Below are 15,409 nucleotides of genomic sequence, written 5' to 3' on the forward strand. Positions count from 1 at the left end.
AGCTGGGCTTCTTTGCCTTCTTCAGTTTTACCCATTATTCTTCGGTTTGGTCTTTTCACATTGTCCCATATTCGGGGATATTTTGTCTTAACGATTTGTTGGAGTTTGTTGTTTGTGTGTGTTTGTTTGTTTGTTTGTTTAACATTTTACAGATGCCACTCTTAGTTCCCTCTCTCTCTCCTCCCCCCTCACCTCCCAGTTCTTCCAACCCCTCACCCACTTTTCATCCTCCCTTTGCTCCCCTGGGAGGGCAATGGCTTCCATGATGGATTTTCAGAGTGTGTCACATCAGCCCGGCAGGGCCTACGTACTCCCCCAGGTGTCCATGCTGAGAGAGCATCCCTCCATGTGGGATGGGTTCCCAGAGTCGATCTGTATGCCAGGAAGAAATACTGCTCTACTGTCTGAGGTCCCACAGGTTTCCTTGTCCTCTTCTCTGACACCCAGGATCTGTGGGCGTGTGTGTCTGGATCAGTCCCATGCTGGCCCCTCAGTCATCAGTCTGGGGTCCTTGTGTACCCCCTAGTTTAGTTACCTGCATTTCTCAGTTTCGCCATCATGCAACTGGGTTCCAGGAGTTCCATTCGGTTCCCTGCATTGGATGTCTGTCACTGCCTCCATCAGCCATGAGTTGAGAGTTCTAGGATGATATATAAGGTAGTCATCATTTTCATTCGCATTTAAGGTTGGCTTAGTGCTAGTTGGTGTCATTCTTTTAGATCTGTGAAGAACTCATTAATGGCAGACCTCTCCTCCAACTTATTATGGCTCGCTCTTTTATGGTATTTCCCCTCCTTGTCTCCTCTATTCTTATCCTGGCTCAACCTTCCTGCTCTCCCATGTCCTCCTTGGCCCTCATCTTTTCCCCTTCTCTTTTTCCCATCTCCTTCTTCCTTCCCCTTCTCCCCCAATCCAATTAGGAGATCACAGCACATGCATATCTCTCTTAGGGTCCTCCTTGCACCCCAGACTCTCTTGCTGTGGGATTATAGGCTGGCATTGCCCTGCTCCTTGTCTAAAATCCATATATGAGTGAGCAAATACCATTTTTACCTTTTTGTGACTGGGCTACCTCACTCAGGATGGTTTCATCTACTGCCATCCATTTGCCTGCACATTTCAAGATTCCATTTTGTTTCTGCTGAGTAGTACTCCATTGTATAAATGCACCACATTTTCTCACCCACTCTTTAGTTGATGGGCATCTAGGTTGCTTCCAGGTTCTGGCTATCACAAACCATGCTGCTATGAACATAGTTGTGCAGATGTCCTTACTGTATGAAGGTGCAACTTTTGGCTATATGCCTAATAGTGGAATTGGTGGATCTTGGGGTAGACTGACTTTCATTTTTTGAGCAATCGCCATACTGATATCCAAAGTGGCTGTATGAGTAGGCACTCCCACCAGCAGTGGAGGGGTGTTCTCCTTTCTCTACATCCACTCCAGCATAAACTGTCAATAGTGTTTTTGATTTTAGTCATTCTGTTGGGTGAGAGATGGTGTCTCAGAGTTGTTTGGATTTGCATTTCCCTAATGGCTAAGGATGCCTCTTGACCATTTGAGACTCCTCTATTGAGAATTGTCTATTTAGTTCTGTACCCCATTTTTTCCATTTTTTACTTTTAAATATAAATTTGAAACAGGGATTCTTCACATGTCAATCCCAGGTCTTTCTCCCTTTCCCTCCCCTCCTCCCAAGTCCTCCCATCACATCCCCCTCCAAAATCCCCACTGTAGCAAGCTGCCAGTGTGTTTGCAGCTCCAGTGTTACTATACTTCACAATGATCTGAGGCTAAGGGCTAAGGAGGAAAATAAAGACAAAGACAGCGGTTCATTCATACAAAGAGAATGACATTTATTATTTCAATGGTGGAGCCTTATATACCAAAGTCAGGTATGGTGTAAAAACACCAAGGTCAGAAGCCTATGTTCCCAGGGCCCTCCAGCAAAAGGGTGGGCCAAAACCAGGAATTAACCTTTAGACAATAAACATGAACTTCCATGCAAGCCTTACTGGGAGGAGGTGACAAGAAGTGTTTTGCTAAAAGCTCCTAGTAACAAGCGGTCAACATACCCCCATGGAGGGTGGGTGCAACAAATCCCTCTTTCATATAAAATTAGAAATTAAGTGTATGGCTTAGGTTGCCTGGAACATTAACATCTATGCAACCCGTCAATGAGAAGTCTGCCTGGACCTCACAAACTCTCTGTCTTAGCCTGGTAGATGTCACCCAGGACGTACCTGTCATTGATAACTCATTTGTCTTGCTGGCTCAATCAGGCCTGCACTGAGGGTTTGTCTGTTAACAAGTAAAGCATGATCTGCTTTGTAAGAAAATGGTGCTGGGTTTGTGGCCTTTCATGTGGCAAAGGCAAACTAGGGCTAAAGATTGTGTTGCTCAGGGTCATAATCCTGAGGGCTATCGACCCACTTCGTTTCTCAAGTAAGAGACCTGTCTGTTGCAGTCCAGTTAAGAGGGGATCTCAAAAGGGAGGCACCATGGTTTCAGTTAGAATAGCCAATTAATTCCATTTGTTAATTAAGATTTAAAATTCCCAATTTTAATTAGTATAAATTTGGGCACTTAAGGTAGAGTCATCCTCCCCGGCGGTTTATCCAGCATGCGTGCATGTGGTTTTGTGCATGCTTGTGTGTATTCACATGTGCATGTGTGCAAGCATGTATGTGTGCATGCATGTACGTGTGTATATGTACATGTGCATATGTATTTGTGTACACGTGTGTATGTGCATGTTTGTTTACGTGTGTGTGGGGGCATTTGTGGGTGTGTGTATGATTTTGTGTAAAATATGGCTTTGGCAGTTATTTTGAATACCTCACTGAATCTAATACTTAGAGTTGTATGTGGGGTTTTGTTATATGTCGGATGCCTTTACCACAGAGGACTTGGCAACTAGATGTGCGTGTGGGGCATTAATTGTATGGGAGCTACCTTTTTAGGACCCGGTAGCAAGCTGTAATTTCATTGAGTATGTAAATGGATTTGTTGGAGAATGTGTGCCCAATGTGTTTCTGGATATGTGGCTATGTACCTGGCATTTATTATAGGGCAGGGTGTGTATTCTGGGAAACTAACTGTGTATGGGAACGTTGGGTACAGAGGAAGTTGTGTCAAGCAGAACCTGACTCCTAACCCTGAGTAGATGGCTTTAACTGTGTGGAGTAGTAACAATGGATCTGACACAGAACACCCCCTCTCTCTTTCTCTCTATCCGTATCTATCTATTCATATCTATCTATGTATCTATCTATCCATATCTATCTATTTATCTATCTATCTATGTATTTATCTATATCATATGTCTGTGTCTTTGACTTCAGTCTCTATCTTTGTTATTGTCTCTATCTCTGACTCTCTCCTCTCTCTTTTTCTCTTTATGTATGTGTATGTACATGCTTTGTTGTAGGGAGATGGACACATAGTAGGAGAAGGACATAGATGTTTGTTTGTAAACAGGGCTTTGATTGTATTGTTGATTATTATGTGCATGGTTTCATGCAAGCATGTATACCTGAGTATGTTTGAGTGTGTAGCTGTGTACCTGGCATTTGGTTATAGGGAAGAGTGTATATGAATACTAGCATACGAGCTGCAGGTTCTATACATCTCCTGTTCTTAGCTCTCATTCTTCAGATGTGAGTATAAAAGAAAGAGGGACAGAAGGGGAGAAACTTCCTAACATGAATGGTTATCTTGATCTATATGTGCAAATGGTACTTTTACTGTGGGGGATGGGTACTATCCAGGAGCTGAAACCTAAGTCTTATGTATCTGTTTGGTTTTGGATGTGTAGGAGGTAAATATGTGGTAGATCCTCACAAAGCCATGCTTTTGTATGAGGCTTTGACTACAGGAGAGTTGACATCTAGTAGGACCTGCAACTAGATTCCTGTGTGGGACATTGGTTATAGAGGAGGATGCACAGTACAAATTCAAGTCAAACAGTGGGTTGGAGGTAGGAGGTGAGGGTGAGTTTGTACCTAGCAGACCACACGAGCATCCCTGGTCTGGGGAGTTTTGCCTGCAGGAGGAATTAACATGAAGAACCTGACTTTGACTGTAGGGCCTAGACTTGTTCATGTGTATGTACTGAGCATATTGTCACTAGGGTAGGGGTATCTAGCAGTACTGATCAAGTACATATGTTTGTGTATTGAACCTTGAGATTAGGGCAGGAGGTATCTATCATGGCCTGACACCTAGTCCTGTGTACGTGATCTGTTTAACAGTTGAACAGAACTGAAACATAGGCCTGATTATGGGGCTTCATCTATAATGGATGTGATATATAATACAACCCTACACTTCTCCCTTTGTGTATGTGAATGCATGTTGTATGTATATATGTATGTATGCATGCATGCATGCATGCCTAGTGTTCTCTTCCAGGGGAAGTAGTATCTTGCAGGATCTGACATCTTGCCATGTACATACATGGTTTTGTGTTTGTGTGTGAGTACACATGTGTGTATTTGGGGATTGTGCTATAGTGAAGTTTGCAACTTTAGCTGGTGCATAGTAGGATCTGACATACATACAAGCAACCACACACACATAAGCACACAAAGCACACACACATGCACACATACGTACAAACACATGCACACATTCACAAATGCACACACAAACAGGGATAAGTTCTAGGTTACATTATTTTTCCCTTCCCTTATGGCTGAAGCCCCACACTCAGTCCATTTTTCATGTACAGCTAGCCATCTGCTCTCTTAAACAGATCACACAGGATACCTAAATAGAACCTGACACCAAGCCATCTGTGTGTGTATGTGTGTGTGTGTGTGTGTGTGTGTGTGTGCGTGTGTGTGAATAAATACTGGATGGAGAGCTAGTTACATGTGTGGGATATGTCTGTAGGAGATGGGGTGAATAAAAGATACCTAGATTTGTGTGTGTATGCGTGTGTTATGTATGTGGGATATGTATTTAAGAAAGGGGGTACCTAAAAATATACTTATATGGTACCTGTGTATGCTTATATAGTTGGTCCTAACAGCTAGTTTTATATGTGGGCTCTGTCTTTAGGAGAGGGGGTGGCTATCAGGATTCTTAGGAGTGTGTGTGTGTGTTTGTGTGTGTGTGTGTGTTTGTGTCGTTGTGTACTTACATAGCTTGTTTAGACAGCTAGATATGTGTTTGGGATCTGTCTTTAGGAGAGTAGGTGCCTAAAAGGATACCTAAATGTGTGTGAGTGTGTGTGTGTGTTTACATAGCTTGTCTCGACCACTAGTTATGTGTGTCATTTGTCTGTAGGAGAGGGTGTACCTAAAAGGATACTTATATGTGTATATGTGTGTATACTTACGTAACTGGTCTTGACAATTAGTTATGCCTGTGGGACCTGTCTGGAATAGAGGGGGTATCTAAAATGCTATGTAGAAGGGAGTGTCTAAAAGAATAGTTAGAAAAATGTGTGTGTGTGTGTGTATGTGTGTGTATACTAACGCAGGTGGTCTTGACACCTACTCATGTGTGGGGATTTATCTGTAAGAGAGGGTTGCCTATACAGATTTCACGGTGTGGTGTGGTGGTGTTTAGGTGTGGGTGTATACTTACACAGCTGGTCTTGACAGCTTGTTATGTGTTTGTGACTTGACTGCAGGAGAGGGGGTGCCTAAAAGAATACTTAGGTGTCTGTCTGTGAATGTGTGTATACTTATATAGCCAAACTTAAGAGCTAGTATGGTTCTTTCTTTAGGAGCGGGGCTGCCTAAAATGTGTGTGTGTGTGTGTGTGAGTGTGAGTGTGAGTGTTTATGTGTTTGTGTTTATATAATTGTTCTTGAAGCTGGTTATGTGTGTGTGTGATCTGTCTGTAGAATTAGATGTGTGTGTGTGTGTGTGTGTGTGTGTGTGTGTGTGTGATTACATAGCTGGTCTTGAGAGTTACTCATGTGTGTGTGATTTGTCTGGAGGAACTGGTGACTAAAAGCTTCCCATAGGTGAGTGTGTTGGGGGGCATGTATACTTACATTACTGGTCTTGACAGCTTGGTATGAGTGTGGGAAACTTCGGTAGGAGAGGGTTACCTAAACGGATATTTAGATGTGTGTGTTTATATGTTTGTGTGTGTGTGTGTGTGTGTGTGTGTGTAGTTATATAACAGGTATTGACATCTTGTGGGCATCTGTATGTGGGAGAGGAAGTGACTAAATGGATACTGTGTGTGTGTGTTTACTTATATAGCTGGTCTTGAGAGATAGTTATGTATGTGGCAATTGTCTGTAGGAGAGAGGATTCCTAAAGACATGATACCACGGTGTGTTTGTGTGTGTGTGTGTTCGTGTATGTCTTTGTGTATACTTATGTTTGCTTTGGACAGCCAGTTATATATGTGGCATTTGTCTGTAGATGGGGTGACTAAAAAGGAAACCTAAGTTTTTGTGTGTGTGTGTGTGTGTGTGTGTTTGTCTTTGCATATTTATATTACAGGTCTTGACAGCTAGGGGATCTGTCTGTATAATGATGGTGCATAAAAGAATACCTAGATGAGTGATTCCATATGTGGAGGGTGTGTGTGTGTGTGTGTGTGTTTGTGTGTGTTTGTGTATTTATGTGTACTTTAGTTGTTAGGTAGGTATAACCTCACATTATTCATCACACTCCAGTCTGTAATGTGCCATTCTGGTTCAGGAATGGGGTCAATGTGGAACATGGGCCAGTAACTAGCAATGTAACATGAGAACAAGCATATTGTGCATCATAGGAAGGGGTTCATCAGAACCTGATGCCTGGCAATGACCCATTGATTGTTTGTTGATCTCAATGACTATGCTACTGATGTTTCATTGATAAATTGTTCAACTGTAGCAATTCTTGCGAGCACACCTCCCACTTTCCTTCTAAGATTTGTCTCTTCAAACTCATCACAGACTTGCAGAATATGATATTTAAAAGTTTAATACTAGTACTCTGTTGACATGAGACACTATTGATCGTGACAGCACCAAGCACAGATGTCACTCTGTCTGGAGTCTGATATGTCCTCAGGTAATGCCCTCATGGGCAAAGAACTGCCCCCATTTCACCAGCTGACTTTAGACATGCCGTCCTAGTATGACTGCAGGAGATAAATAAGAAGTGTGCTGAAGCTTGCCAAGTCGGGTAAGACAGTCTTTCTACCTCCCTGCTACTGTGTTGGTCAGTCTGATACCCTAGCCCTTTTCCAAAGCTGGTTGCCCTTATGCTGCTGTGCGAATTTGGATGACTGTCCAGGTTGCCTGCTGGTTCTGTCTTTGCTGGAGGTTTGGAGGCTGCTCACCTGGGCTTGCTGTCTATCAGAGTATTGTCTTCCTTCTTAGGTCTTTGATGAGTTTGAAGATTAGCCTGTCCCAATTACTGTTCTGTCTACTGAGATAGAAATATTAGGTACAGGACTTGAACTTTCCAGCTGAGAACTGCTCTATAGTAATATGTGTTATGCCTTTCCCCTAGGAATGGACACGTCATTATTGAAATTTACTCTTATTGTTTTACTTGTTTTAGATCTATAGGGTTAATGTTCATAAGTTTCCTTCTGCTAACACACACTTGAATTGTGCCATGATTGCATATTTTTAATTCAAAAGTCAGTCTTTTCTTTAGACTGAAATCAGAATAGAATACTAGTAGGTACACTAGAAGGTACCGGTGGTGATCACCACACCCACTTGGGCATGGCCACAGGTACTTAGGGCCGTGTGGGATGTAGGCCTGTGGAGAGAGCAGCAAGCTCTCTGGGTTCCAGTTGGTTCTTGGCAAACAGCTGAGACTGGAAGTTCTTAGAGCTGACCCTGGCTAATCGGTTTTTCATGTCAGTGAATTCTTCCACCCAAAAATAACCTACGATATACCTATGCCATGAACTTCATCCGATAACGGAACAAGCTTTTGTGGAGTATGAGTAACTAATATATAAATATATGTATGTTATCCTTCTCACAAACATCTGTGAAAGCATTAATGCCAATGTCTCCTGGAATTTTAGATGCCATTTTACGTATGACTAATGGTGTATCATAAAAGTACTTCCAATTGCATCCTTTGAATAGTGATCTCCTCTAGGTACCAAGTAATCAATAAAGCCAGTGAACATTCATGAAGAGCAAATGAGAAGCAACTTACCTACTGTAAAATAATTTCTGTAGACTCTTTACTAAGAAGTCATTTTAAAAGATTACTTCTCACCATCAAATCAATAATTTCCAATAAGAGGGAGAATTTTGCCATGAATAAATTTATCAACTATGATAATCTTGTCCAAATAATTTCAGTAGGAGATATCAGTGAGTTCCTGATCTGGAAAGTACTACATATATTCTAGTAAAAAACCAGGAATCTCTGGTTTGGGAATAAGTTGGTGGTGCAGGGTTTTTGTTGTAAGCCAAGAGAGAATGCTTGGTAGGAAAACTTGATTTCAGCTGAGTTATGTGGAAAACTGATTATCAGGGAGGCCATGTTATTTCCACATGACATCACGGGTCCCTTCCCTGAATATTCCAATGTATCCTGGAGCCTATGGAATCCTGTGATGTCATCTGTGTTGTAGCAACACCAACTGCCTTTGGAGAGCCCTTCAGTTTCCTCGAGGATGAACGTGTTGGAGAGCCTGGGGAATCTCCTTAGGAGACAGTATGGAGAGGGCAAAGAGACAAGGGAGAGGCAGAAGAGGCCTGCCTTTCAACCTCACTTAAAAGGATCAAGAAAGAAATGGTTCAAAAGGAAGAACAGTAAGTCCTAAGTAGAAAATGGGGAGCTCTCTGGAGAAGGTTGCTTTTAGCTGGGACATTGATAATGGGGAACAGGACCTGGGGTTTCTGGGAAGAAATTGCCCATCAGTGCCTGACATGGCTCCTGGAAGGCACGGATTCCTGGGTAGTAATTTGTCTCTCCCAGTAGCCAGGACCTAATAAGGAAAAAGCTATTTTGCTTGTACCACATATATTTCTATGTTGAAGAAGTGTGAGATGGTTGAATTATCAGGATCAAATGAGACCAGCATGAGGGAGGGACTGGTGTTGTGTGCTCAGCTACTGGCAGGTCATGACTGTACTTCAAGCCAGTGGATATCTTTAAGTAATGTTCACCTTCTCTGTGTCTCCTGACTTGTCAGTGAGTTGGCTTGGTGATATTTGAATCTCAAAAAGACATGAGTGCCTGTGGACAATGCTAATTGCCTTATGGTTTCTAAACCCACAGACTTATGAATTCTACAGGCAGGTTGAATTGAGAGCCTGCAGTTGTGAATGAGCCTTAGACATTTCTGTCTTAGTTAACTTGAATTATGTGCTGAGGCAGCCGAGAAAATCAGATGGTTGACAATCCCAACTGCCTTCAGAAATGGGAGAGCTGAGATGCCCTGGAGGGACATTTCAAGCCTGGGTAAAAATCCATTTGTGTGTCGCTGAGTCACAGGTATAGAGTGGTCTGTATATCCTCCACGGCTTGGCATAATACAACTTGACTCGTGTTCCTCTACCCACAGGGGCTGCTGTAGAACCATCAACTACCTCCTCCCTAGTCACTAAGAAAGAGATGAATGAGAAGATGGAGGGTATGAGTAAACAGCTGGATCAATTGGCCATGGAAACCAAGGAGCTTAGGGATTGCCTCATCTCCATCACTGAAGGATGCCCTGACGACAGGTATTCATTGTTTCCGAAGCCACCTTGACAATCGTGGTTGCACAATTTCACTTTTTGTTTATTTTCTCTAATTTCTGTGGCCCTATGTGTGTACACCTTCATGGTATCCTTTTGCCCATCACCGTGTTTCTCATTGCTTCCCATAACGAGCACCTGAAACCTGGGCAGGAGTCAGATGGGGAAACAATATTATTATGTGTCCTCTAAAAGAAAACCAGAGCCGATGGCCTGAGACACATAACTCAGAGACTGAAAAAGCGGTATGAGTTGCCTGCATGCATTTGGACACATCCCGTCAAGTGGCAGCTTCTATGAGATGTTAGCTGTTGTTAGTTGGTTGTGACTCTTTACATGCCAGGGAAGATGATATGTGATGAGCACAACATGGAGCAGCTGGAAAGCCCTGTCACCCATCTCATTGTATGGTTACAAGCCCTGAGAAAGATCCAAGCACATTTTGGTCTGCTCTGAGATACCACACCTGCAATCATTTCTTTAGTATCTCTTGGTAACAGTCTCTCTCACTCTCTTTTCCCTCTGTCTGTATCTGTCACACACACACACACACACACACACACACACACACACACACAAATAAACACATATGTGGGTTGGGTGGTTGTGCATTTCTTCAAGGTTACATCCCTAGACCTTGCCATAAGGTTACAGTTTTTGGTCATGTGGTGTTTTCTGTCTCTAAGTTCCCAGTGGATACCCATGATTTGCATTGGTATCCCCACATTTAGCATTACAGTTCTGCCAATATGCTCACTTTAGTGATATGTAGATATTCCGTTGATTAGTTTATAAATCTATGATAAGTTTCTGTAAGAAAAACATTTAGTCCTATCCACAAAAATGCTCATGGTGTGATTTTTGGCCTCTACATTTACAGACACCAAGCCTAAGAATTTTTATTTTATACAGAAGCAAAACATTATACCCTGTTTTTGTGCGCCCAGACCATGAATTAGAAACTAGGGACAGTGTTAGCCAGCTATTTCAGTGTTAGTGAAAGAACTCAGGCATCCCCACCTCTCTTCAAGTTAACATGATGTTTCTGCTGCCCTACGGTTATAACAGCATATTTAATAAGCACCAGATATTCCAAGGAGACTGAATGTGGCATTCCATGGGCTCCAGTAGCCTTGAACACAGCCAGAATTCATGTGGCCTATGAAAGGTTTGTTCACGGAAATTTTTGTTTCAAGGTCCATATCCTATCATCGGCCAAAACCTTTCTATGAAAATCTCCAGATGGAGCATAAGCAGGTCATGGATGACCTACAGAGATTGCAAAATGAGAACAAGGAAGCCTTGGAAAGATTCCATGAGATCACCGAGGAATCATGCTTCTATTGGTAAGTGTCTGTGTTGCAGGGGACCAGAGCATTGTGAAAAGTCCATCTCTGCCTATTTTGTGTCTGTACTGCAGAGTCCACAGATAGGTTCTAGCTATTTTGGCTTTTAGAAAGAATCATTAGCATGCAGATCTTGGTCTTGCTTTCATGACACTCAGTTTTGCTAATTGTGAGAGAGACAATTAGCTCCTCCCAGCCCCAGACTATCAACCTTAAATAGACTACAGTTCACTGATTGTCATCCTTCCTTATACTATCACGAAGTTATACAATTTGTCATGTTTCTGTGATATTCAACCATTAAATAGATTTTGCTGCTACTGCCTAACTGTAATTTTGCTAGTGTTATGAATCACGATGTAAGAATCTATTATTCAGGAAATCTGAGAGGTCAACCATGTAAGAGTAATGCCATCACCAAAGGAGTCATGACCCATAGTTTGAGGATGACTTCTCTAAGTAGAGGAATATTATGCAGCATGAGATTGGTGTCAGGAAGGTTCTCAAGCATAGGCGTCTAGCCCATATTGGACTTCTACACCACTTGAGTGTCCTGTCATCCCTCTGAGTGGCTTTGTCCCCTGCCTTCTGATGTGGCCCCATTACCATGGTCAGTTAAGGGCACTGAAGGAACTACCCACAGAATTAGAGAATCTTGGGTTTCTTTTTTTGGCATATTCAGAAATAGTTTGATTCTTACTGGAATTTCTAGTTCTCTACTTTTGGCCTTCTGAGAGCAGCTGTCATGGCTGCATTGACCACTTGTCTCTGTCACCTTTGGTAACCAGAGGTCCCGTTGAATTGATGGGTTATGGATGCAGGGGTGTTTGGAAGAGAGTCAAGGTCTTACTATCCAGAGAGTGTTTCTAGCAATCTGCAGCAACAACTCCAGATGGAGAAGTCTCAGGTGCAGTACGTGGTGGAGAAGCTGAGGCAAGAGACCAAGAAGGTGCTAGGGGAATGGATCCTGCTCCAGTATTACTTGGATGAACTGAAAGTCATCTGTGAGAAAGAAGAGCGAGTCATCCGTGACCTCCAGACCCAGGAGCATCAGGTAGAGAAAAGCAGCTGGGTCAGGGTCAGGTCCATCATTATTTACACATGGACTATAAGGGTGTCTGTCCATCGACAAAATTGTGGATTTACTTATAATTTATACACATATAAACGCACACAAACACACACACATACAAACACACACACTTTTCATCCTCTGCTTTCATGACATCCAACTGTTCATTTCATTGTCCATGCATCAGTAGTACTACGAAGGCAGTCTGTTGTGAGTACCAATTGCCACATACACCCTGCTGCTGTACTAGAGGCTGCAGTTCAAGCAGGGTGATGGGTCAATAAAACTTCACAGTCCCACATCACACTGTATTGGGAGTGGTGCTCTGTACACACTTGAGGGTGTTAGTTCCAATTCCTGTGGCTCATTTGGTTTGCAAGTTTGTATGATATCACAGCGGGGCAGGAGAAGCAGATTGCCAGGCAAGGAGACAATGTCAATCCAGTGGTTCTCTTTGTCTGCTCATTAGATGGCATGTGGCCTTTCTTCCTCATATTCTCTGGAATCAAAGGTATTCTCTTACCATGCACAAAACTTGGGTCACACTGACAGAACCTCCAGTGGGCCTTTGCCAGTAGTGTTTACTGTGTGTTTCTTTGGCAAATTCTCCCATCCTGGAGATTATAGTATGGAGATGATAGGTTTTCAGGGATGTGGAATTCCTGGAAGACAGGCTTAGAGTTTTGTATGTTGAAATCTTCAAAATGAGGGGCTGTTATGTTATCTGCTTGCCCTCTTTTCACCTCTGTCTCTGTCTGTCTGGCTATCTGTCTGTCTGTCTGTCTTTCTATCCCTCTCTCTTTCTCTCCCTGTCAGAGTCTCTATTTCTCTCTCTTTCTTTCTCCCTCTCTTCCCTTCTCTGTCACTCTGTTTATTGATATGTCCATGTCTCTGTTTGTGTGCACAGCTGTATATATGCAATCACCTAGAGAGGGCAGTGGAGGAAATTGAGGGGGTTATTATCCAATGCATGTGGAAGGTGTTTAGAGGAGACCACTTGGTTTGTCAGTCTCTATCCGGAAACAGGAATCCACCTTCACAGAAGCTTCCTCGAGATCCTCTGTGTGTGCTTGCACTTGTCTTAGAGTGAAATCATACCTATGCTCAAATCTCTACTAAGATCACAATCTTCTAATGAACAGGAGCAGCAGAGACTGGAGGCAAATCTACAGTCCCAGCAAAAGGAGGAGCTAATCATTGAGAAAAAGACCTTAGCAGGAAAGCTGCAGAATTACCTGACTGTCTCCCAGATGAGGTATGAGCCAGGAGTTGAAACTGGGAGCCAGGTTCAAGTCAGTATCTTCTACTTTTGATTTCTGCCTTTTGTGCAAGAAATAGGCAAGGCTCCAGGCAACACCAGGGAAACTACACGTCTGAATACTCTGCTGTTCCGGGCAACATGAACTTTTCACTAGGAAGTAATAGGCTTGATGATGTAGGCCTTTGTGTAAGGTTTTGTCTGGATATGCGGCATGAGAGTGCCCCATGGCCTTACCAGTTTTCTAAGCTGAAATGTCGTTTTATGTCTGCCTATAAAATGATGTGGTCTGTGTTTAACTCACCATGAATATTCTGTGTTTCTCCACTCTGCTGTTATTTGTGTATTTAATATGGTGTGTTGGAGAATGTTCTGTTCTTTCTTTATATAGCACATACATACAGTACTCAGATCAGCCAGCGACACTGGTAGAAGCCTGACAAATTCAAGGACAAGCTTTTCTGTGACCCTTATTCACTGGGGGTATAAACTACGACTACTGTCATGTGATCAATGCTACAGTTTTCAGCATAGTCGAGTATTTGTGAAGTCACATTTGACAGCTGACAATGCAGGACCCCACTAGGACTGCTCTCTGACTGGTCCTTCCTCTTCCAGATCAGAAAAACTGCAACAGGAGATAGAGAAGGCTTCAGGCCATGATGAGAGCACCCTGCAGACAGAACTGCGGTTCCACGAGCACTAAGAGACACAGGCAAGTGAGCCACCATTGCATTGTATTTTCACAAATAATGGCATTCTTGGTGAGGCGTTTCTTCCTCAAATCTATGTTTGTATGTGTGAATATACCCTGGTTTGGTCTAATTGGTAACAGAACAATGGTGATTTTGGAACTGACTGCCTTTCTTTATCTCACAGCACACTTTCAGAGAATTAAGGAGGTCAAAGGAAGCCACAGAAAAGCAAAAATCACAACATTCTCCAAAATAGAATCAAGACCTCACCATAAGAACTGTCAATCTAGCTGTAATCTCACCCGTGATGCTAATATTATGCTAAGTTATTTGGTATGTCCAATGTCTGATTCATGCGTTTCTTGTCTCAATTTCAGGAGTAACAAAATCATCACAAAGAAGTTTGAGATCCAAAATACCTTCCAAGAAATACTCAGAGCCCACACATCTACCAGCAAGTGGAGCTCAACAACATGGAGGGAGGACATGTCTCTGCTCAAAATTCTCATCCTGTCCAGTGCTGAAGCTACTGCTTTTCACTGTTTCTTCGTGGTTTGGGGTTGTTGTTCCAGTTTCACGTTTTATGATCCTTTGGATCTGAGTTTTGTTCTTGTTTTGTGTTTGATATTTTATTAAGATTATATGTTTTATGTACTCCATGCCCTGTTGAAGCCCTTTGTTCTTGTTTCATATTGATATTTGGCTAAAGCTATATATTTTATATATAAAATGTCCTGTTAATTCCCTACTGAGTGCAATGACTATTCCTTTTTTCCCTGGAGATTTATTTAAATTAGAAACAATGTAGTTTTAATGTGGTTCCCAATTATCTCTCCCTCCCAGCCTATCATACACTGCCAACCCAGTGCCCCATCCACCTTCTGCACCCCATCGATTTAGGCCTTGCATGTGGGATCATCAAAGTTTGTCACATCATTTAAGGCTGTGTCTAGGGCTTCTCCAGTGGAAATGACTATATTTAAATAAATAAAAAGTTTAAACTCTTCATTGTGTGTGGGAAGTTTATGATTCAATTTCATTTTTGCTTTATTTAATGGGCAATTACGCAACTGGTTTACAAAAGCAATTATGTTCTTTAATTTGGTCATGTAACCTACAAATTCCGGAGGAAAAAACTGTAATCCATTTTGTGGCTTGAAAATCTTACGCCAACTGAAATCTGGTACGTAAGGGTACTTGAGGATCGGGGAGGATGGGGAATCCAAGCCAATGATTTCAGTTGAATCTTTCTGAATACAGCCACCTGGATCACAAGTTGGGCAGAGGGTGATGGTCGAGCCTATAAGTATACAGAGAAGAATCTCTCTATGCCTGAAGTACACCAGATAGCATAGTGGAGA

General features: G+C 42.4%; 1 protein-coding gene across 4 annotated transcripts; it reads left to right on the forward strand.

The window, feature by feature from the left end:
- The first annotated feature begins 8,558 nt into the window (after nt 1-8,558).
- LOC121137938 (disks large homolog 5-like) lies at nt 8,559-15,053 on the forward strand. 4 transcript variants are annotated; one of them, XM_040740821.1, is made up of 7 exons: nt 8,559-8,747; nt 9,503-9,662; nt 10,874-11,023; nt 11,894-12,077; nt 13,238-13,350; nt 13,972-14,068; nt 14,426-15,053. In XM_040740821.1, exons 1-6 carry the CDS (start codon nt 8,609-8,611, stop codon nt 14,057-14,059), a joined length of 834 nt encoding a protein of 277 aa, XP_040596755.1. In that variant the 5' UTR covers nt 8,559-8,608; the 3' UTR covers nt 14,060-14,068; nt 14,426-15,053. The 4 variants fall into 4 exon arrangements, 3 of the variants coding, with proteins under 3 accessions (XP_040596755.1, XP_040596754.1, XP_040596756.1); XR_005875197.1 differs by lacking the exon at nt 13,238-13,350; XM_040740820.1 differs by having other exon boundaries at nt 13,972-15,053.
- The last annotated feature ends 356 nt before the right edge of the window (nt 15,054-15,409 follow it).

This window comes from Mesocricetus auratus, unplaced genomic scaffold (genome assembly GCF_017639785.1).
Source record: "Mesocricetus auratus isolate SY011 unplaced genomic scaffold, BCM_Maur_2.0 Super-Scaffold_100799, whole genome shotgun sequence".
In the NCBI taxonomy this organism is placed as follows: Eukaryota; Metazoa; Chordata; class Mammalia; order Rodentia; family Cricetidae; genus Mesocricetus; species Mesocricetus auratus.

Coding starts and splice junctions, on each gene's coding strand:
- LOC121137938 (XM_040740820.1), top strand. CDS start 8,609: ATGAACGTGTTGGAGAGCCTGGGGAATCTCCTTAGGAGACAGTATGGA. Junction 9,663..10,873: donor GAAGGATGCCCTGACGACAG/GTATTCATTGTT, acceptor TTTTGTTTCAAG/GTCCATATCCTATCATCGGC. Junction 11,024..11,893: donor GAGGAATCATGCTTCTATTG/GTAAGTGTCTGT, acceptor GAGTGTTTCTAG/CAATCTGCAGCAACAACTCC.